The sequence below is a fragment of the Volvox carteri genome (assembly GCF_000143455.1).
Source record: "Volvox carteri f. nagariensis unplaced genomic scaffold VOLCAscaffold_23, whole genome shotgun sequence".
Classification (NCBI taxonomy): Eukaryota; Viridiplantae; Chlorophyta; class Chlorophyceae; order Chlamydomonadales; family Volvocaceae; genus Volvox; species Volvox carteri.
The window spans coordinates 1,286,110-1,309,271 of NW_003307566.1; the positions used below are offsets into that span (position 1 = coordinate 1,286,110).

At 59.3% G+C, this 23,162-nt stretch overlaps 2 protein-coding genes across 2 annotated transcripts; both read left to right on the plus strand.

Moving 5' to 3' along the window:
- Positions 1–1,283: 1,283 nt before the first annotated feature.
- Positions 1,284–3,078, plus strand: VOLCADRAFT_91961 (uncharacterized protein; the record flags this gene model as incomplete). The annotated part of the gene is made up of 5 exons (XM_002951319.1): positions 1,284–1,340; positions 1,656–1,720; positions 1,798–1,992; positions 2,316–2,416; positions 2,822–3,078. 5 exons carry the CDS (start codon positions 1,284–1,286, stop codon positions 3,076–3,078), a joined length of 675 nt encoding a protein of 224 aa, XP_002951365.1.
- A 3,709-nt stretch (positions 3,079–6,787) lies between these two features.
- VOLCADRAFT_41454 (uncharacterized protein) lies at positions 6,788–11,765 on the plus strand (the record flags this gene model as incomplete). Its single annotated transcript, XM_002951320.1, has 9 exons — positions 6,788–6,950; positions 7,257–7,405; positions 7,689–7,999; positions 8,403–8,708; positions 9,194–9,330; positions 9,824–10,012; positions 10,250–10,354; positions 10,813–11,016; positions 11,614–11,765. Coding segments are annotated over 9 exons (1,716 nt in total), but the record flags the coding sequence as incomplete, so codon positions are not given.
- Positions 11,766–23,162: the final 11,397 nt, after the last annotated feature.

A 23,162-nucleotide genomic window follows, 5' to 3' on the forward strand; every position in this document is an offset into this window, starting at 1 on the left:
AAGGAAAGCAGGCAAGCCGTAGCGGACGCCAACACCGTGTCGGTGTTCCAACACCCCCCCCCCCGTGAGCGACACTCTCTGTACCGATGTCTTTATCCTATATTATTGATTTCTGGACTATGTTCAAGAGACACGCACCGCAACCCCGAGCCCCAACAGAAATAGTTTCGGCGGTAGCCATTAGGCTGTAAATCGAAAATTATGCCTCGATGAAGCATGGATCTGGCTACTGATCCCGAGACCTTAAAACCCGAGGAGAGGCAGAAGGTGGTGCATGCGCAGCTGATGGCGCCTGTCACATCGCAACCTGGGTTCGCAGCGACCCAGGTATGAATCAACATCTTGCGTGATCAGGCATTCTGTGTGGTATTAGGTTTTCACCTTGTTTTAATCTTAGCATTTACCTTCCAGGGCCGTTTGGTGTCTTGTGCTTCGGCATGACCACTTAGTAAGCTAGTCGTCGGCTCTGAAGGGACTTTAGCAATTACACAGTTGTGGCAAATGCTGAATTAATATGATTACTTCAATACTTGGGTATCTTGTTGTTGTTGTTACATGGTCGTGGGTGCGTTCCCCGTACCTGCAAACCACTCTAATACGAGCCGAGGGCTGAAGGGCTGCCAGATCGCGTATAAGCACCATCCTTCCTCGCACTTCCAACGAAACAAGTGATGAAGGATACTAACGACCAAAGGGAACGATAGAGTTGCGGTGGGACCATATACGTTCCAGGATCCTCGCCAGGCGTTCAGGTTCCCACTTCATAGCTATGAAGGACGCTATAGCGTCCTTCATATGCTCGAAACGTGGGAAACCCATATCAGATCTGATTTTGTCGTACACCGGACAGTCCAGCAAAATGTGCTTCTCATCCTCGATATGGCTATCAGTGCCGCAGCAAGGGCATACTCGCTCCTCCCTAGGTATATAACGCTGTCCCTTACGCGCGCTCTAAACTGCATAAGCTTGCGATACGCTGAACGCGGGATAAACATTGTGATATGCGGGAGCACCTCCTTCCTGCCCGCTTGTTCGGCCGGCCCATACTTGGGTATCTAACCCTGTGTCTCTTCTCCTTGCTTCACCTCACTTCGACAACCACCGGCAACGGTCGGCCTACAGCATGATGATGTTCATCACCACTACGTGGGTGAACACATGTTGCTGCTATCACCAACTTAGGGCAATTTAGAATTGCCTTTGTTTACAGCTTTCCTTTAGTGGTGGATGTTATCTTCTTGCGTGTTTGCAGCTGGGCTGAGTCTGCATTTCTTCCAACCGTGATGTGCTACGCCATGTTCTACCGAGGATTCGGCCGGTTCGTTGCTGGCGTCCTAGAGGTGAGGGCACGGGTGTAAGTTCTGCGGAGGGTTTACGAAATGTGCATTAGATCTAGGGCGGCAGATGGCAGATATTCCAACACTGCAGTGGCTCAGCAAAGGAGTCGCTTGAGCACGAGTAACATAGCGTCCCCAGATAATTGACTTCAGAGAGCCAGCCTTGTCGAAGTTCTCACTTATAGGACCAAGAGTTGTGATAGTTAAGGTGAGCATAGCCACCCTTTGCCACACTTCCAGCCAGAAATAATATCATTGAGACCAGGCCTAGCTACTGCCCTGCGCCCAGCCACCTTACCCATAATCCCTAAACTGCAGCTGATCAAGGGCAACACTTTCGGCGGCACTGCCTTCGCCAGCTACGGAGCCTTCTGGATGGGCTGGTGAGTATTTGCAGTGCCGTACAGTATACCTGACTACCGTACGTACATCACTTGCTGGCGCTCGATCCTGTTCCCAGCACTTGTCATGATCGAACTTGCTCTTTTGCCACGCAACGGACACGCGCACTGGGCCAATCAAATGTCACCACTGTTACAAATTTCCACACTTGTTCGTGGACGTGTATAGCACAATTGCCCAGCGGCGATGACGCCGAGCTAGGCGACATGTATGCCTCCGGGATCTGGGCCTTCCGGGCAGTGAACTTGCGCTGGTGAGCCACTGCGTCAGTGGCTGTTTTACTTGATTTGATAGACGCATCTTTCCCAGGCAGCAATGTTGCTCTTCTTTTACTTCCTCTTCTTCTTGAGGGCTTGGCTAATTCGCTGCTAGTTCCGTTGAAACCGTCTCAGCCTCGCGTCAGGGATCCTGCCAGCAGCCATGCCTTCGTCGTCCTCCTGTTGTCGCTCTTAGCTGCTGAGACACCTACTGCCTCTTCCTCCATCGCCCAATCTCCGTTCATTGTCCGCCTTCACACCGCAGTTTATTTCCCTTCTCCCTGCACCGCTCGCTCATCCATGCCTGTTTCCGTTCCAGGTTCCTGTTGGAGCTCCTGATGAAGCAGTACCCCTCGGTGTACAAGACCGCGCTCATGGGCAAGACGCTCTGGTGCGGACTGTGGGCCTTCCTGACGGCCGGTAAGAAGAAGACGGGGGGTACAGGCAGGCAGGTATGCATACATGCATGCATGCATATGCTCCATGGCCCCGTGGCCCTTCATGCTGTGGCGACGTTTTTGGCGGGGACGGGACTGAGCAGAGGGCAACAACGTATCTCGCCCTTACTCGGAGGTAGATCAGGAGGCCACGGAAAAAGAACCCTAAACTCCTTTTGCACGCCCGTACAGTGATGTCGCTGTTTTGGACTGCATGTACCAAACCCTCCTATCGGCGCTTCCCTGGCATAGTGCCTGAACGGAACCGGGGCCCTGCTACCCTGCAACCTCGTGCTGACCTCGTGCGTGCTTGGCCACGCCTCATGCACGGAAAATCGCTGGCCAAGTCTACAGACTACGTAATTTCGTCTTCTATCCGCTGTTCCAGGATTCTTCGTTGTGATGCTGCGCAAGAACGGCTGCCTAATGACCATCTTCTCAACCCTGGTCATCACCTTTTCGCTGCTGGCTGGCGGAGTGTGGAGCGAGAGCTGCGAGCTGGCCGCGGGTTACTTTGGGTTCTTCTGCGGCGCGTCCGCCATCTACGCCGCCTTCACCTTCCTGTTCAAGATTGAGCTCGGAATTGTGCTGCCAGGCGCGAGGCCCGTCAACTACCTCCCCACCTCTCCTGCGCACCATTCCTAGAACACCTAGAAAGCTGTACCGTAGTGCTACTTATAGTTCGTGCTACAATAATTCGGGAGGCACCACGAATATGTAGCATGTACAAATTCTAAGGTATCCCAAGGGACCGCAGCCCCGAAATATCGTACCCTCCGAAGCCGGTCGATCAAACTTCGCAAAAACTAGGATTTCAAGGCGGAAATCAGCTCTTAAATACATAAACTATATTCATAAACGTAGGACATGAACAACGCTGGAAAACGTGCAAGACAGGCAACCCTGCTTCAATGCGGGATGAAACCGCTAGCACCAAACGCACCGGTGAGCGACCGAGATGGATTTGCACCAGTTAGGCTTGATGATGCTGTTGTCGAGGCCCAGCGTGAGCGAATGGAGCACGAGGAGGTTGCTAGGCGCGAGCGCAATGCGGTCAATGCTACGGCAGCCGTTCCTGTTTGGTGCATCCAGCTGCGTCGTAATGCCTTTTACGTCGGGGTTTCAGCCACATCAAGACACGTTTCAGTAGCAACCACCCAAATACTGTATTGGCCCGGCCGGTTGGTTATTAGGTCGTTGCCACTGGTACTGAACTGTACGATCGGTCCAGAATTTGCTAGGGCGTTTCCAAAGTGCGAAAATGGTGAGAGACCATGAGCCTAAGGGTTCCCGGTGGAGGGAGACTGACTGGAAGCTGCAGTTTGAAAAGCCCCGAAACTTTGGAAGGGGCCCCGAAATTTGTATCATGCCCGCAAAATCTGGTCCGGCCTTCCCCGAAATTCAAAGAGCACGTACAAATTTCAGAAAGTTTTTTGACCCCTCCCCGAACAAAGCGATCACGAACTATAAGTAGCACTACGGTACTCCAAGCCAGTTCTAAAACGCCGTTAACACCAAACGGGTGCTGCACCAATTATCGCAAATTAGCACTTTTTTTCCAAGGCGCTGCAAGGACCTCCGTCTACAAGTCTAGTCTACACCGTACGCCGGGCTCCAACTATACGGCCTGGAGCTAGCCACTTTCCTCGGTTTGTCCGACTATGTCTGGGGATTGTGTAGGGGGTTGCAAGTAGTGCTTCACGAAGCACGGGAATGATGATGATGAAGAGGACGTCTTTTTTGAAGGACAGCGCCATGCTCGCGGCGGCTGGTTTGCTGGGGCGTGGTGTGGCAGTAAGCCGCCTGGGATAAGAGTACTGGCGTACTGGAATACTGCTGAGGGGCGCTGTGTGTGCACGCAGAGGGGAAAATGCCTCATGTGCTTTCATCCTTGCTGGTGCACTGCGGTACTCCTGATGTCTTGGATCTATCCATATTATTTGAAAAGTATCTTGTACGCAGCGAGGATTGCAGGCTGGTAGGGAGGTGTGTTGGGAGCTGGAGAGCAAGACTTTTTGCAGGCGAAGAGTGGCGGGGGCGGCCTTTGCGGGGCGTGTGTGGAGGCATGTGGACGGAACTGGGGCCATCAAATAGACCGCGCCTGCGTGGTCGGGGTGTGCTGATCGATCGCTGCTTTGTTTGGATCATTCTTGGCAAAGGGGAAGTCTCGGGGGCAGTTCATGTCCTGCTGCAGCTGTTCGTCTGCTATGCGGGCTGTGTATTGTATGCGGTGGGTCCCTGTGTATGGGTCGCATCGCGTGCTCGCTCTGTTCAGCATGATTCGTTTGGAGTGGTGGATATTGTTTGGTTTCTCCGATCTATTGCATCTTGATGGTGGGCGGTGATTGCGAGTAACAATCTTCGAAAGGCTTTCCTGAATTGGTTGTGTGCCGTTTTCATTGAATACATATGCACATTGTTTGTGTTTCCTGTGGCTCTCGAACGTGCGTTACCTGCCATAGCTGTCTACACAGACAGGTATCCGCTTTTATGCTTGTCTCCATGCCTAGTAGGCATTGCCTACCAACGTATTTTATCGGCTGCAGCGTACCGCAGGCCTAGAAGTTTTTAGAATTTTTTTGGATTATGTTGGCACTTTTAACGTGGCAGAATATTCCGTATGGAATTGAACATTTGAACCTCGCCTTTGTTCGGTAGCTTGCCGTGGTTCGGTAGCTTGCCGTGGGGCAGGTGGGGCATGGGATGTGGCAGGATGCTAATGTGTGCGTCTTTATTATGGTAGTTGTCGTGTGTGAAGATATCATGACCTGCGTGTAAAAGTTTCCGGCATTTACGACGATACCACCGTTGGTCGGTCACAAGGTGTGTGGTTGTTACAGTGGGCTCCAGACTCACGAAGAGTAGAGCACAAGGCGTCGCAACATACACCATGCTGCCCCCAAAAGGACACGTGCTTGTGGAAAATTGTGATTATAGTTGATTCACCAAACAGTGCAACAGTTGCTGTATTGAAGTTCGTCTGATCAGTTATGACGCGCGAACACAGCCACCAGCGTGCACAGCTGCACACAATTCCCGTAATCCGCACTACCATTGTCCTCGGACTCGTCTTCAAGAAGTGGCAGGGAGTGAACCAAGGCTGCGACAGCTGAGTCGCTTTCGATGTACGCGCATGCGGAACCATAACGGCTTGCAACCGATCCTGAACGGTGTACTTCGTTGTAAGCTTCATCGACCTATACAGCTAGTTGGCAAAGGTAAAGTAGTCGTACTTTTGTCAAGGAAAAGTATCGCAGGAAGAGAGTTGACGCCGCCAGGCTGCCAGAAGCATGGCTCGACGAAAGCTGTTATTGCACCTTTTTATGAACCATCTCCTATAGAACATAAACCGTGCTGTAAGCACACATACCCATTTCCAGGTTGGTATCAAAGCTGCTGCCGAATTGGTGTTTCAATCCTTCTTCCGAAAATTTTCTGAATTCAATACGTATCGCGTATTATCACGGAAAAGCAACGCCATAATTCCGGTCGAGCATCGGCTTGTGCCTTTTGGCAGCACTCAACAACCGTCAACTGCTAACCTTTGGCAAAGGCGTCGGAACCATGACATAGCTACAGCGCCAGCGACTGCACAGAGCGCAGAGTACGACCATCTATTATAGCGTCGGCAGAGTTGGTGGTGGTGCAGAAATGCTCAAAGTCCTTGACCAGCGCCGTGGCAATCATCGAATCTGGGCACCTTGACAACTTGGCGTCCACGGCTTTGGCCTCGGTTATAATCGCTGTCCTCCATTTGAGAACTTAAAAGATTAAATGCTCCCCCCCCCCGCGTCTCCGGCTTCCTTTCCTTTGGCTTATCTCCGGCACCCTTACCCGCTCGCAATCTGTACAACCATTCCCACCCTCTTAAATCCAACCCGCTTTCTTTCCTTCACCATCCCGGCAACAGACCTCTCCAACTATCCGTTGGTGCCAGCAGCACCGTCACTAGTCCCATCCATCACCCCGTGTTCAGCGGTCTGTCGCACTCGGACGGTCAGCCTCCTCCAAGCCGCTAGCCGAGCGCGCGGAAGGGAAAGCAATGGCCAATGACGGCGAAACCCCGACTCCAGGAACAGTCCAACCGTCCATAGGGCCCCACGCGGCTGCTACGGAAGATGCGACTGCCCAAGCTCTATCGGCCCTGTCCCTAAACGACAACACGTTCTCGCCATCGGCCGCCAAAGTACGGCAGACGTCCACCGTGCAACCGGCGGCCGGTGCCGGTGAAGAGCGCGCATCTTGTCGTACAGCTGTGGCCGTGGCAACGCCAAACGCAGCAGCAGTAGCAGCAGTAGCGCCATCGGCGCCCTCACAACAGCCTCCAGCTGTAGCTACAGCTGCAGCAGCACGCGTTGCGGGCATGCCGGCGGCGCTGCAAGCTATACGGGAGCTTGTGAGCTGGCCCGTGTTGTACGGCAAGGAGGGCGCTGCGTTGGGTGTGCGGTGGCCTCGGGGGTTGTTGCTTCACGGTCCGCCCGGCTGTGGCAAGACATTACTGGTGCAGGCGGTGGCGGGTGGGTGACGGGGGGTTGACGGGGGGGGGAGGGGTCGGCTGCGTTAGCTTGGGTTGGCGTGTTGTTGTAGTCGGGGTTCTGCCCCTGGATATACGGGAGCTAAGGGCTCTGCTCTTTCCCTCCCTCCCTCCCTCTCGCCCTCACATGTTGTCAGTTTTGATCCCCGTCACTTGTTCTTCTTCTAGTTGCATCGTCGTCATCATCATCACCATCACCATCATCATCATCACCATCACCATCACCATCACCATCACCATCACCGTCATCCTACGATTTCCCCCCTGCCCCCTCCCCCCCCACACACAGCTGAGGCAGGTGCGCGTCTTCACGTCGTCACGGCGGCCAGTGTGTTGGGGCCGTACACGGGGGAGAGCGAGCGGCGACTGCGGGAGGCGTTTGCGCGGGCACGGGAGGACGCGGACGCGGGGCGTGTGGCTGTGGTCTTCCTGGACGAGGTCCGCGTCGCGCCCAGCTGCGATTTGGGCCTGGCTGCGGGGGAGAGTCGTGGGGTTGTTTGTGCGCGTGTGTGTGTATGGGGAGGGGAAATCAAGTCGCAGTCGTACCCCTTCATTTGACCCCCCCGACACTCTGATTCCCGGGACTATGATTCCTTTGCAGCCCTCAAGGCTGCCGGGGCCTTATGCAATGCGGCCAGTACCGTCGTGCAAGCAACTCCCCGCCCACACTTGCAAATGTACATACATACAGACAGACATATATACATACACGCGTGCACAGGTGGATGCGTTGTGCCCCCGCCGTGACGGTGGTCGAGCACATGACTCCAGGGTGGTCGCACAGCTGCTCACACTGCTGGACGGCGCCGCCAGCGGCGGCAGCGACAACCGCCGCGACGCTGCCGCCGCCGCCGCCGCCGCCCCGACCACCCGGATGGGTTCCGTTGTCGGTGGTTGTGGCGGCCACCTGGTCGTCGTGGGTGCCACCAATCGCCCCAACGCTCTCGATCCGGCATTGCGGCGACCTGGGCGACTGGACAGGGAGGTGCTGGTGGCGCTGCCGGATGCGGAGCAACGAAGGGAAATACTCGGGTAGGGTACGACTGCTCGGTACGACTGCTGGGTACGACTGTAGGGTACAATCCCTTGCGGGTGCTTTGGGCGATTTTGTGAGAGGGTGTGGTACTGTCATTGAGAAGAAGTGAAAACCAACAACTGCCTGACGTGTCAGTGATTTCCCCCAGCGTATTGCTGGCTCAGCTAAGGACACACACACACATACGCACATACATACACACATACATACGCATACACACGCATTCCGCGTGTGGCGCGTTTTGGGCGCGTAAGCCCTTGTTCTCTACCTCGCACAATCTAGCAACTATTTTTTTCTAGATGCCATATCCCCCCTTCCTGCGCCCTAACGCACGCTTCAATCGTCCACACACGCACACCTGTGTGTCTGTGTGTGTATTACCCCTCGTGGAGACTGCAGGCTGCACACCCGCGGCCTGCAGCTCGCGTCCGACGTAGACCTCGCAGCTGTAGCCGCCTGCTGTCACGGCTACAGCGGGGCGGATCTGGCGGCGGCGGCGCGCGAGGCGGCTATGGCGGCGTTGGCTGAGGTGGCGGCGGAGTCATACGGCATCGGCGCGGCAGCGACAACAGCCGCGACGGCTGCGGCAGCGGCGGCGGTGCCGCCGCAGGTGTTGACTGTACGGCAGGAGCACCTGGCGACGGCGTTGCGGAAGGTCCGGCCGTCGATCATGCGGGGAGCGGAGGTGGACATTCCCCCCGTCAGGTAAGAGGGGCAAAACACACACTTCACACGGATAAAAGAGCGGACCCATACGACACGTACACTTACCACAAAATTGCTCAACCCCGTGGCTCAGCCTGAATGCACCTTCAACGTTACATAAGGTGACCCACGGGTCACGAATTCATGGGTGTCACTGGTTTCCTGGGCCTTGTGGAATTGTGCCCTTCAACAGGTTCCATGTGTGTACGAATGTACGAATGTATGTATGTATGCATGTAGGTAGGTAGGTAGGTAGGTAGGTAGATAGGTAGGTAGGTAGGTAGGTAGATAGGTAGGTAGGTAAGTATTCTTGTGCTTCTAGGGATCTGGAGTTTTGACTTCTTCGTTGCGGAAGCAAAGGAGCAAAAAGGGTTACAGGGGCTCCACTCCCGCGGTTCTGATCACATCACACGACATCACACTACATCACACTACATCCTCGTCGTCCTGTCGCCCGTCACGGCCTCCCCCCCCCCCGCTCACAGCTGGGACGATGTCGGCGGGCTCGATGAGGTGAAGAGGCGCCTGCGTCAGGCGGTGGAGTGGCCGCTGCGACATGCGGCCGCGTTCCAACGACTGGGGCTAACCGCACCGCGGGGGGTGCTGCTGCATGGGCCTCCGGGTGGGTACACTGAGTTGTGTGTGAGTGTGTATGGGTGTGTATGGGTGTGTGAGTGTGTATGGGTGTGTATGGGTGTGTGAGTGTGTATGGGTGTGTATGGGTGTGTGAGTGTGTATGGGTGTGTATGGGTGTGGGTGTGTATGGGTGTGTGTGGGTGTGTATGGGTGTGTATGGGTGTGTATGGGTGTGTATGGGTGTGTGAGTGTGTATGGGTGGGTGGGTGTGGGTGTGTATGGGTGGGTGTGGGTGTGTATGGGTGTGTATGGGTGTGTATGGGTGTGTATGGGTGTGTGTGTGTGGGTGGGTGTTGTAAGTTGAAGCGGTTTGCTGGCCACTGGTGTGCCGAGACTGAGCTGTATTGCTGGCGCGGCTCGAGATCGAGCAGTGTTTGGTGCTGCTAGTATAATGTGTCAACCTAGGACGACTACACACATACGGACACGCATACACACACGCTTGCACAACCCCTTCCCCCCCGCGCCTCCCCCCACAGGGTGTTCCAAGACCACCCTGGCTCGGGCCGCGGCCACTGCCTCCGGCGCCACCCTCCTGGCGCTGTCCTGCGCCCAGCTCTTCTCCATGTACGTGGGGGAGGGGGAGGCGGCGCTGAGAGATGCTTTTAAGCGGGCGCGCATGGCTGCACCTGCCGTACTGTTCTTGGACGAGCTGGACGCCGTGGCGGGTGCGTGCGCAGCCACGGCTGCACGACTGCTTGCATCCGTGTCGTGTGTGTGTGTGTGTATTCCCATGTTTATTTTTACCCCCTCACCCTGCAGCTATTATTATGGCGGTGTTGTGTGGGCTCAGGGTCCCGTACGAGGTTCCCGTATCTCCATGACTTGGCGTTACCTTGGCGACTGACTACACACACACATGCGCAACATTGAAACCCTTCTATTCCCTTCAACCCCCTGAAAAGTCCGTCGGGAGGGAGGTGGCGGCGGCGGTGGCGGCGGGCCCGATGCGGGTGTACGGCTGGTGACGACGCTGCTTACCGAGATGGACGGAATCGAGCTGGCGGCAGGTGGGGGGAGCAGGGGGGGGGCCAGGGGGGGGGGCCAGGGGGGTTTTAGGAGCTATGGGGTGCCCTGGCTGCACTCTCATAATCAGGGGCATGAATGCCTTGCCTTGCTCCACAACAGCTAAGCATACATACATACGTACGTACATACATTCAGACAGGTAGACAGACAGACAGACATAAACGAGATCTGGACGGACAGTACAATCTCTCGTCTCGTCTCACCCAGTGTTGAGCCCTCGAGCGCTCGTCCAATCTCATTCTCACGTGCTCACCACCCCCCCTTCACCTTCACCACCTGACATCCACACAACCTCACGGCAACCCCGCGGTAATCCACCCCTTTTTCTTCGTGTTCGTGGTTCGTCTCTCCCCCCATTTTCTTCGTGTTCGTGGTTCGTCTTTCCCCCCTTTTTCTTCGTGTTCGTGGTTCGTCTCTCCCCCCATTTTCCCCCTGCCAGGTGTGTTGGTTTTGGGCGCCACCAACCGGCCCGGCGCAGTGGACCCCGCGCTGCTGCGCCCCGGCCGCTTTAGTACGTTGCTCTTCGTGCCGCCCCCCGACCCGGCGGGTCGGCTGGCTGCACTGCGTGTGCACTGCCGCCGCATGCCCTTGGCTCCGGACGTCGACCTGGGTGCAGTGGCGCAGGAAACCCGGGGCTACACGGGTGGGTGGCCAGGGGGGGACGGGGGGGGAGAGGGAGAAAGACGAACCACGTGAACGAGTGAAGCTGCTGCCAAGGAAAGAGCAGAACTGACCAGTGGGGAGGTGGGGGGGAAAATGGGGATGAGATGATCCACTGACGATTGAAGCAGATACCTGAGATAGACGGGGACGTGGAGGGGAAGGGTAGTCTTTCCCTCCTCTCCCTCCTCTCCCTCCTCTCCCTCCTCTCCCTCCTCTCCCTCCTCTCCCTCCTCTCCCTCCTCTCCCTCCTCTCCCTCCTCTCCCTCCTCTCCCTCCTCTCCCTCCTCTCCCTCCTCTCCCTCCTCTCCCTCCTCTCCCTCCTCTCCCTCCTCTCCCTCCTCTCCCTCCTCTCCCTCCTCTCCCTCCTCTCCCTCCTCTCTCTCCTCTCCCTCCTCTCCCTCCTCTCCCTCCTCTCCCTCCTCTCCCTCCTCTCCCTCCTCTCCCTCCTCTCCCTCCTCTCCCTCCTCTCCCTCCTCTCCCTCCTCTCCCTCCTCTCCCTCCTCTCCCTCCTCTCCCTCCTCTCCCGTGCCTACGCATTCTTGCCCTATCCCTCCCCCGTTTGACCCTGTTTGACCAGGTGCTGAGCTGGCAGCCGTATGTCGCGAGGCGGCCCTGGCGGCGTTACGTGAGGACCTACACGGCGCCTCGCACGTGGCGGATCGGCACTTCGCCGCGGCGCTGAGGGCGGTACGGCCCGCCTTGACGGAGCAGCAGCTGGAGTCGTACGCGGCCTGGGGGAGGGGCAGGGGGCAACGGCCGACGACGACGGCTTCTTCGGCTTCTTCGGTTGTAACGGTTTCAGCGGGGGAGGACGTGGGAACGGGGGCTGCAGAGACTGCGGACACTGAAGAGGCCGGGAAGCAAGGTTAGGAAAAAGGTGAATGGTTAGGGTGGGGACACGGGCGGCATGGAGATGGGTTGGGGGTATTTGGGCCAACCCGAGATGACGTGGCGAACGTTGTTGTGAGGTACGATGCGATGTGGTAATGGGGGGAAGGGGGAGGGGAAAGGGGAAAAGAAGTTGACAGGTGTGATTGCGGGGTTTGTGTGTGTGTGTCTGAGTGTTTATGTGTGTGTGTAAGATAAAGAGAGAGAGAGAGAGAGAGAGAGAGAGAGAGGCGCTCAGGGCCGAGGAGCTAGGTCGAGCCGAGTTCCGTGAGAAGAGGGAGGAGCAGTGTGTGATGGCCGATGGGTGTGTGAGTGTGGAGTGTGGAGTGTGTTTGTGGGAAGGCGGGAAGAGTTTTGCGAGGATTTGGGTAAATGCAAGAGGGGACCGAAGGGGGACGGCCGTGTAGCGGCGCTCGCGGAAGCTGTGTCGTAGGGGAAGCTGCAAGGCTGGGTCTGGGGGGAGGGTGGCTCTCGGTCGGTCGGTCGGTCGGTGTTTTGGCCGGTTGTTTTTCGGAACTTGGTCTTCTCGGTTGAAGTAGGCTTCATCGGAAATGGCGCCGGTGGTGTTTTTTCTCTGTTTTTCGCGGCTGGTATAGAATATACTGATATGATAGGGGTATGACATGGGCTGAAAAAAGGGTGGAAGAACCGCCGACCCTAGGCGGTTGTGTTTGGTGTGGGATGCGCGAGGAGGCGCGGGGAGAACAGTGAGGCACATGTAGCGCGTAGGGCATGGGAGTTTGTGCGCGGTTGGAGGACAGGTTAGGGATGCACGCGTCAGGTCCTGGGATGTGAGACGAGTAGGGGCGCGTGCTTGCGATGGCTGCTCGGTAGAGGTGGCCAGCATGATTTGGCGATGCTTAGGCGAGGTAGGAAAACGTCTGAACGCCGACGGTGATCCTTGTTTCCAAGGTGGGTTGGTATGGGTTTTGGGATGCCAGACGGTTTGCTTGTGAGGCCGGCCTTGTGGGGAGTCGTTCAGATGGTTACTGACTGGTACTTCATAAGGACCAGGGCGGACGGGCTTGCTGGCAGGATGACAGTATGCCGCGTACAATAGCATGCAAGAGAACACATCTGTGAGACCGCTGCGCATATCGCACGAAACCTTGCTGGAAAGGCCCGTCGAGAGTACGACAGATAAGTGCTGGACATTGACAGCGACTTGATCGTAGCCAGCGAACTCAGTTAGGGTATATAATTAATAATATGTTATATGTTAGTAGCTGAGAGGAAGACGAACGTTGTTGTATGGGAAGAGGTCACAGGTGTTGCACGCCTAGCGAAAATTTCAATGCCTGTTTACTTGCAACCCGGGCCGTCGCCCACAGTTGCCGTTTTCTTTTCTTCTATCTGCAGCTTATATCGCTGAAATATTTCTTTTCATGGAATTCTTCGCCGCAACGCAGTTGGTAGATGACTTTGTGCTTCCAACTCAACCGGATTTTGCCAAAACGGAAGTAGGAGTTGAGGACAATGTCATTTTACCCCCGCAGCAGGTTCGGGTTCTAGCTTGGTATCTTCCAACTTGAGCCATCGGTGGTGTCTTAGCCTTTTAATCCTCCTGTCCTAGGTTGGAGTACTTATTCTTGACACGGAACAAGAGACGGGGGTTGAGGAGTATCCGTTGTTCCTCGGTGAGTCAAGCGACTGACCCTGGCAATTATTGCACAGCAGAAACCTGAAACTGGGAAGCTCCCCACCTGCACGCAGGTTGCAACGTGATCGGACGTGATGTGCCGCATCTTCCAGGGGCCGATAAAGTGCGGGAGGAGCGACTCAGGCAATGGCGGAACGAGAATCTGGAGCTTCACGTCGAGGGTAAGCCCTTTCAGCAGAGCGGCGTCCGTGTCAAAAGCGGCGTCAAAGATGTGGGGTCTCAGAACCGCCGTAAAGCTGCGGACCTTTCCATAGCAAAGGTGTTGGTGAACACCCCCGGCATCGAGCGGCGTTAACTGATACCACCGGGCAAGGCCTCGCCTGCCCGGCACCAAATTTCCTGCCAAGGTTCCCACTCTCTACTCCTGCAGCTTTTGGCCCAGGGCAAGATCCCGCTCTGTCCCCCGGCCCATCCCTTCCGGGCTCCTCCTCACACAGCCTCCTAAGACATATCTCCCCTTTGCCTCGCCTCCGGAATCCTCATGAAAAGAACATCGACCCGATCCCCCGTGTTGCATGTGCCTGTGTTATCCCTCTCCTGCCTTTGCAGCCATCTTTCTTTCGGATCCCAGCATTTCCAGTGCGCATGCACACATATGTGAGTGGCCGTTTTCTTGATGAGGGGAGATTCGTCCGTCCGCGGCCGTCGTGCCTGTGTGGCGTTTCCTCGACGGTGGCTTTCGAATGGAGCCTCCGGGCACGTGGAGGGAAAGCCCGTGGGGCTCCAGCTGCAGTCACTGTCATCCCATTTTTACTCCAGCTGCTGCCACAGTTCCTCACTTGCTGTAAAGTGTGCTGCACAGCTGCTTGCGTTTGCCACTTTTTGCCCGCATCACCTCCCCCTCTCTCCCTCCCTCTCTCTCGCGCGCGCTCACTCGCGCTTGCAGATCTGGAGGACGGTGGTCTCAACTGCTTCATCACTGCGCTGCGCACCACAAACCCGGTGGGGGGTTGGTATATGTATGTATGTATGTTGTTACAGGGTGGTTAACTTCGCCAGCGGCCCCCTTTCCCGGGGCAGTCCCTGCTCTCCCCTGCTAGAGGGGCACCCTAATCCGTCACCCCATCCGACTTCAGAATGTATTCGTTGGGTTCGGCAACTCACCACCAGCATCCAACCAAATCTAGCGGATCAACGGCGCATCAACTTAGTTCCTGGTCAGCTCGCAAGTTGATATTATCACGTCCTACACCGTCCATATGATGGGGGGCCACCTCCCATTTCATCACTCCTCAAACACCCGAGGAGCCGGCAGGCGGATTTGAACCCGGGTCGACTGGGTCGACTGGGAGCAGAAGTCAGGCCTTAACCTCTGCCAGCCGCCTGCCTAAGACATGGAGCTTACCGGGTTCGAACTGGTGACCTCACGCATGCAAAGCGCGCGCTCTACCACTGAGCTAAAACCCCTGTATGTATGTATGTATGTATGTATGTATGTACGTATGTATGTACGTATGTATGTATGTATGTATGTTACCAGGCTGGAGGAGTGGGGGTTATTGGACCCGTAGGAGGAAGGGGGTCTGCTGCTGCAGACAGGGCTTTGATCCTGAGCGCCGTGATATGGATTTTGTCAAAGTCGGGCAGGCGCTGTGTATTGCTTCTCCTGGTTAACCCGCACCCTCACCCGCACCTCATCGGGAGACTCTTATCCCGCTCAGCAGCATCCGTAACCGCGCAACCTTTGATCCCCCCTCTTTTCTTTTAGCAGCTTCATTCGTTCGTGGTTCGTCTTTCCCCCTCTTTTCTCCCTCACCCGGGCCCCCGGCGCCGCTCCCCCCCTGCAGAGCTTCCTGGTACCCGCCGGGGCGGCCTCACGCACACACGTGCTATCGCCCGGTGTGCGGTACAACGTGCGACCGGACGATGTGCTGCGGTTCGGCCGCCTCACATGCCGTGTGGTGTGCGGGCAGGACTGGCAGACGCGCTCCCAAGCACAGCAGCACCAGCACCAGCACCAACAGCCTTTTTCTCCTCCTCAGCTCATGCAGCAGGAGCAGTTGCCGCAGCAGAAGTCGCCGCCGCATCGGAATCAGGATCAGCAACAGCAGCACCAGAACCAGAACCAGCACGGCCTCAGGTCGGCTGCGACATCATCTCCTGGAGCGGTGAGACAGCGTCGTCGCCAAGAAGGAGTTATAGCAACGGCAGGGGCGGGAGAGGCGGCGCATAATATGGCAGGGGAGGCGCAGAGGGGCTGTAGAGGCGAAGGGCGGGTCGAGATGGAGGGTGTTGGTGGCGCAGCGAGCTCTCCTGTTCCCGCTGACACCGCTGACAGGGGGCCGGCGGCGGAGGTCCTCCTCCGTCGGGGCTCCGGAAGCACACACCATGAACCGCCGCCACAGCTGCAGCTGCACCAACAGCAGGGTTATGCGCATCTTCAGCAGCAACAGAAGCAGCATCACCTCATGCCGCCCACACAGGACGTGTTGATCGAGCCGCCGCCGCCGCCGCCGCCGCCGCCTTTGCCACTTCTGCCTCCTCAACCTCAACCTCAACCTCAGCCGCCCTTCCTAGTGCAACAACAACATCAGCACCAGCACCAGCGACAGCAATGCAGCCCTCCTCCGCCCGCTCCGTCTGTCCCGGTCTTGCAGGTCATAGCTCTCGTGCCGCCACACAGTCCCCATCCTCCCATCACCACCACCGCCACCACCACCACTGCAGCAGCAGCTCCTGCTGCCACTGCCGGTACGGCGGCGGTGGCATCGGTCGGCGCAGGTCCGCCGGGGGCCGCTCTGGCGGCGATGATGGGAGAACTCGGGGCCCTCGGAAAGACCCCCGGGTCGGTTCGCGCACTGGCGCCGGGTCCAGCGGCGGGTCCAGCGGCGGGTCCAGCCATGCTGGTGCAGTTTCCCGGCGGTGTCGCGGCGACGCTGCTGCCGGTGCCGCTGCCGCTGCCATTGGCGCTTCCGCCTGCCGGAGCGGTGGCTGGGGATGAGACTGACGAGACTGACGAAGATGCGGATGGGGAACAAGAGGAGGAAGGGGTGGCGGCGGTGGCGGGCGCGGCTGCTGCTTGTCCTGGCCCTGCCGTGACTCTCGCAGCGCCTTGGTGGGAGGTGGCGGACAGCCTGGACGACACTCACGACGGAGTCGGGTAAGGGCCTAGGTACGGAGTTTGGAGGGGACGGCTGCTCCTTAGGGGGGCCTCTTTTCCTGAGGACTGTGGCGGTGGTGGCTTCCAGCATGGCACAGAGCTGCTGTTTGCTGGGGGCCTGGGGGCGGAGGGGTGGGATTATGCGTAGAATAAGATGCAAGGGTGTAGGGATGGTGCTGATGGTGGGTGGTAGGGAGTTTTCCTGTCGTTTTTTCCGTCAAACTGCATGGCTTACTCTGTCTACAAGTTCAAGCCAAAAGAAGTCAGTTATATGCTTATCGCGTGTTTTGTTTGTGTGTGTGCGCGCGTGTGTGTGCGTGTATGTATCAGGGGCGCGTCCAGTGCTGGTTTGCAGGCGGCAGCGGAGCCTTGGTCCCTGTTTCCGGGGCCTGACGGCGGCGGCGGCGCCGTTGCCGCCGCCGTACCCCAGAACCGGGCCGACGGGGCCGAGGCGGAAATAGACTGGCCGCGTCATCACGCAACATCGCAGCTGCATGTTGAGTTGGGCCCGATGGAGGAGACAGGAGGGCAGGCGCGTAAGCGCGTAAGCACGTCGGGGCTCATGGGGTACGGCACGTACGACGACGAAGAGGGCAATGGCGGCGGGAGCGATGGCGGGGAAGTGGGCGGCGCGTTGCTGGTTGAGGAGGTGGAGGGTCCAGGTTGGGGCCCACGGGGGATCCAGCAGCACACGAACGCAGCGGCGGCCGTCACGGCGTCTGCCGACGCCGCCGGCTCTCAGTCGCAGCCGCCGGCTCCGCGACAGCTGCTGCAGCCGTCTGCAGGGACATGGCAAGCCAGCGGACAGGCCGATGCGGTTGCCGCTGAAGCCGCGGCTGCGGCTACGGCTCTGGCCGGCAGCGCTGAGCATGCGACCGAGCGCATGCATGCGCATCTGCATGCTGGCGGTGACGATGGCGGTGGCGATGAAGACCATGCGGTCGTGGAAGATCTGACGCAGCCTCCGGACGAGGGAGGTGGCGGCACTGGCGCCGCCGATGCAGCTGTCACTTCTGACGGGGTTGAAACTCACATGGACATCTGCCGTTCGCAGCAGAAGCCGCGAGGCGACCTTGAACACGTCCGTCGCGAAACGCCACCGCCGGGCCTGGACCCGACGTCGGCGCTGGGGCTCTATTCGACCCCAGGTGAGTTTAAGGCCCATTCAGACGATGACACGGCTCCGCCGTCACAGTCGCCGTTGCCGTCGCCGTCGCGCTCTCCGTCACGGAGTCCGTATGACGGCGGGTGTGCGGATTCGGCTGGCGGCGAGCGCTGCAGCGACTTTGGTACGGGTGCTAGCGGAGGTGGAGGTGTCGGCCTGTCACGGCACGCCGCGGGAACGAGCCATCCAACGGGACGGTTGGCGGCGGCGCCGGAGGAGGCCTTGGCGGCGGCAGTGCTGCCGACGCAGCCGGTGTACGGCTGTCCTGAGGCAAGTACTGGCGGGCTGTCGTACCTTCCCGGCATGGCGGTGCTTGGGCCCGACAGGTACGATGCCCCTGCGACAGTCGTACTCGGTCTTCAGGAAGACCTGTCACCGCTGCCGTCGCAGCTGCCCCCGCCGCCGGTGCCTCCGCCGCCGCCGGGGGCAAGGCAGCTACACCAGCATCATGTCCCCCACCTGCCTCCGCAGCCACTACTGCAACAGCATCAGCAGCCTCCACACCAAAATGACGCCAGCCTAGTTTCCCCGCCACCGCGGGAAGAACAACTACAACAACTACAACAACTACAACAACTACAACAACTACAACAACTACAACAACTACAACAACCACAACAACTACAACAACTACAACAACCACAACAACTACAACAACCACAACAACTACAACAACTACAACAGCTACAACACCCAGAACAGCAGCAGCAAGATCAACATGACGAGCCGCCGCTGCCGGCCCCGCAGCAGCAGCAGCATCAGCAGCAGCGGAAGAGTCAACACAGCAGGCAGAAGGACGACGAGGAGCAGCAACAGAGGCGGTCAGGCCTGGCGGCTAAGGGGGGTACGTGGGACGAGCCGGGTGATTTGTTGCCCGGCGGCATACCGATGGCCTACCGATGGCAGCCGGGACGGCAGCTGCTACTCGGAATCCTCTGTGACCTCAGCCCCGCCTCCAGCCCTGCGGCCAGCCCAAGCATCTGCGCCAGCCGCGATCCGGCCGCGGGGGCAACCACTAACGCCGGCACAACTACCACCAACTACCAGCACCCCTTGGGCCAGCAGCTTCCCCACCCCCACATCTCCCACCACATCCACCCGCATCCGCAGCAGCAGGAGCAGCAGCAACAGGATTTGCATCATCACCTGTCGGAACATTTGCCGCAGCGCTCGTTTGAGCAATATCCACAGCCACAGCCACAGCAGCAACCGCAATCCCAGCAACAGCGGCACAATAGGCCACCGCTGCCGCCGCGGGCGCCATCGCATGTTGCCGAGCCCGCGCCACACGGTACGGACGCAGCCGCCGCGGCAGGGCCCGCTACCGTCATCACCGCGGCAGCCGCCACGACGGCGGTCAACCCTGCTACCGTCGTCGCACCAGTACCCGTTGTGGAGCCGCCAGCAACGGGCCCTTTCGGCTCACAGGTAATGTCGCAGGGGGCGAGCCCGTTGGATGCGGGGGCGGCGCGACAGCGGGTGGGGCATCTCGTGACGATGCTGGGATCCCTGGAGTCGCCGGGACCCTCCCAGGCAGGAGACTCGCAGCAGCTGCAGATGCTGCTACAGCCGCTACCACTGCAGCCGTTGCCGCCGCCGTCGCCGCCGCCAGGCGGCGGCGATGCAAGTTGCGGAAGTACTCCGCCGCCGCCGGTGGCGGTGGCGGCAGCGGCAGGTGGCTTGGTCCAGGGAGGAGGTGGTCCTCCCGCTGAGCTGTTCCCGGCCGGCGGCGCCGCAACGGCGCGAGATGCGATGGTGTCGGGTCAGCAGCCGCCGCTGCTAAAACTACTACAGCCGCTGCAGCACCAGGAGCCTGTGCAGCAGCAGCAGCACTGCTGGAATGAGTCCCGGGCGCTAATGATGCTACAGCCAGATGGGAGCGCCCTGGGTATGGCGGCTGAGGCCCGGCAACCACCACCACCACCGCCGCCGTGCGCTGCAGTGGGGCAGGGTCCATCGGCAGCAGGCCTCGCGGTGGCGGCGGTTCCGCCGCCGCCGCCGCCGCGGCCTCCAGCACCTGCGGCTGCTGCTCCTCCGCCTGCCTCGTTGGGCAGTCCCACGTGCTCCGTGCGGTCATTCATGATGCCGGGCTTCGGCACCCAGGTGGGCTGGTAAACGTATACCTGAACCCGTGGACTTGCGAACCGTTGTTTTATATTAGCAGTTTGGTACTTGACGAAGCATATCGCCCATTTGGGGAGGGAACATGAGGTTGGGTGTGTTTGTTGGTTAAGTTTATCGCCCATTTGGGGGGGGGGGCAGCGACAGCCCTAGGATGTCGCAGCTCAGAGGTCAGGTAGAGGTTCTTGATGGTGGGAGCCTTCAGTGACGGGGATGGTGGAGGTTTGCAAGTCCTTGCAGCGCCTTACCGCGTGTGTCCCAACCTGCGTCTTGCCGCCTATCGCCTGCTGGGGTGGGCTGGGGTGGCGAAGAGGGCTGCAAAAGGGGGCCCAGGTCCAGAAACGCGACCCCAAGTTGGGCGTCCTCTTTGCTGAACGTATTCCTCTGTTGCTGCTGTTGTTGTTGTTGTTGGTTCGTTCGTTCGTTCGTTGCTCTGGCTGCCTGGAAAAACCCAAATCCCGATTCCTCTTCTTCTTTTTGCAGATTGCGGCGGATGCGCTACAGGAGCTGATGATGATGGCGGACAGCGCGCCAGCTAGGGTAGGTAGTGTCGTTGTGGTGATGGTTGTGGTTGGTGGTGGTGGTGGTGGTGGAATGCGACATGAAAGACAGCCTTCGTCCATCCGGATGCGTGGGGAGGTACGCGGAGGTAGGCGCAGGTGGACGTTATCACCGGAAAGGAGCCCCGCACGGATAACGACATGATACTTGTGGCCACGGCACGGCTGGGGATGGGATGGGATTGCAGCGGCAGCGGCAACGGCAGCGGCTGAGGGATGCTGGTAACGCGTATATGAGGCAGATATGGGACTGCGGGGGTTCTGCGTTGGGTTGGAGGGGGGAAGATGAACCACGAGCGAGCGAAGGTGATGCCAAGGAAACACTGCTGCGCCACAAGTAAAAGAAGGCATAACTAACCAGTCGGCGGTTGCGAAGAAGAAGTCCAGTTGCGGTGATGTAAAGGGGGGGGGAGGACGTGGGTCCCGCAACACGGGGCTCTCCGGACCATGGAGTTCCCTCCCCAAACCCTCGAGGTACAGCCTCCTAGGTCTTCAATCCCCCTTCGCCGTGATACATCCGGGTACGGGTAACGCGAAGGAAGGGGTCCTTCACGTTACCTGTACCCGGATATATTTTTCACGGCGAATCCGGCTAACCGCGGTCCATGCCGGGTAATAACCCGTCCTGCACCTTGCAGCATCCGGAGCCTTCGCCTGGACAGGGGATGGAGGCGGAGGGAGCAGCGGCGGCACTCCGCGGCGCTCGCGATGCCGTACAGCTGGAGACGTTTGACTTACATCACGCCGTCGGCGGCCGGCCTGGGAGTTTCGCGGTGGCGGATCTGCGCGCACAGGGTGAAGCAGCAGCAGCAGCAGCAGTAGCCGGCGCGCATCGCGGCGGTCGCGGTCGCGGCCGTGGTGCCGGCGGCAGCGCCGGCGTCGCCAAGACAGAACACTTTGGGTACGGCAATGAGGACTATGTGTACGACTTCCCGGCTGACGTGAGCGACGACGGCGACGAGGACTATGTGGAGACGCCGCCGCGCGGCCGCGGCCGCGGCCGGGGGCGAGGGCGAGGGGCCAGGGGCGGGCGCGGCCGTGGAGGCCGGGGGCCCGGGGCTGCCAGGGGCAGCGGCAAGCCGCCGCCGGCACCGGGACCACCACGCGCGGGGGGTGCCAAGCGCAGGGCCTCGGCGACTTTGGGTGAGACGTCGCCGCCGACCAGTAACGCAGCGATGGTGGCGGCGGTAGGCGACGCGGCGGCAGCGCCGCCGGCAGCGAAGCGTGCGCGGCGCGGCCGCCGGGCCCCCTCACCGGTAGCTTGCCCTCAGACTGAGCCCCAACCGACCCATCCCCAACAGGATCAACAGCTACAGCCTCAGCAGCAGCAACAACAACAACAGCAGGCCCACGTGCCTCAGCAGCAGCAGCAGCAGTTGATGCATCAGCTGTCGACAGACCTGCTGCTGAATGATGCGCAATATCACATCCTCCAGCAGCAACAGCAGCAGTTACATCAAATGTTGCTGCAACAACAACAACAACAACAACAGCAGCAGCAACAACAATGGGTTTTGCAGCAGCAGCAGCAGCAGTTATTGCTTTTCCAACAGCAGCAGCAACAGCACCTTCCACCGCCTGCCGGGCCCGTAAATGGCGCTTGGTGGGGCAACAACGGCCGAGGCCGGGGCTATACGCCGGGCCGCGGTCGTGGAAGAGCGGCGGTGGCTGCGCCGTCGCCGTCGCCGTCACCGGCTGCAACCGCAGCTGCAGCTGTAGCTACAGCGCAGTGTAAAACAGGGAACACGACGGATGCACTGTCAGGCCAAGCCCTACGGCCGGCTGGTGGCTGGTGCGCTACGACAGAGGCGGTTGCTGGTGTGTCAGCAGCGGTGATGGGGGCGGATGGGGAGGAGGCGGGGATGCCGCAGCACTCCCCGCAGCTGCAGTGGGCAGCAAGGCGGCGGCGGACGTCGGCAAGTCTGTCTCGGGAAGGCTCCCTGGAGCTGCCACAGGGCTCGGGATCGGCAGAGCCGTCGCCACAGTTGCCGCCGCCGCTGCCAGCTCTACCGCCGCAGCACTCACCACAGTTGCCGCCGCCGCCGCCGGTATTGCCGCCCAAGCCTAGCCATCAGCCGCAGGAGGACGCCATAGCATCCTTCTCCGCAGCAGCGGCGCACTCGCCGCCGTCGCCTCCGTCACCACAGCCTAAGCAGCAGCAGCAGCAGCAGCTGCCGCCGTTGCAGCAACCCGAAATTCAGCACAAGCCGTCATCCGATGTGTCACCACAGCGGTCACCGCAACAGCAGCAACGGCAGCCGTCCCCGCCGCTGCGGGAAATACACCACGTGCAGAATCCCTCCGCGCCTGTTTCCGTGCTGCCTCCGCGGCCATCGCTGGAGGAGCAGCAAGAGCGCAGCGCAACGGCCGGCAACGTAATTGTCGATCGCCCACAGCCCGCCGAAGCTCGGCCGCAGAATTCGGCCGGCCTCGATGATCCCAGGGACACGGTCTCGCCTCCTGCAGATGCTGTCATGGCAGAGGCGGCAGCTGCGGCTGCGGCTGCGGCTTTGGTTGCTACTGCAGCTGGCATGGCGGGCCTCACAACGAACGTTTCGGTGGTGCCGGCACAGCCGCAGGAAGTTGGACTGGTAGGGGAGCAGGATCTAGCACGGGAAGCTCTGGAGCTAGG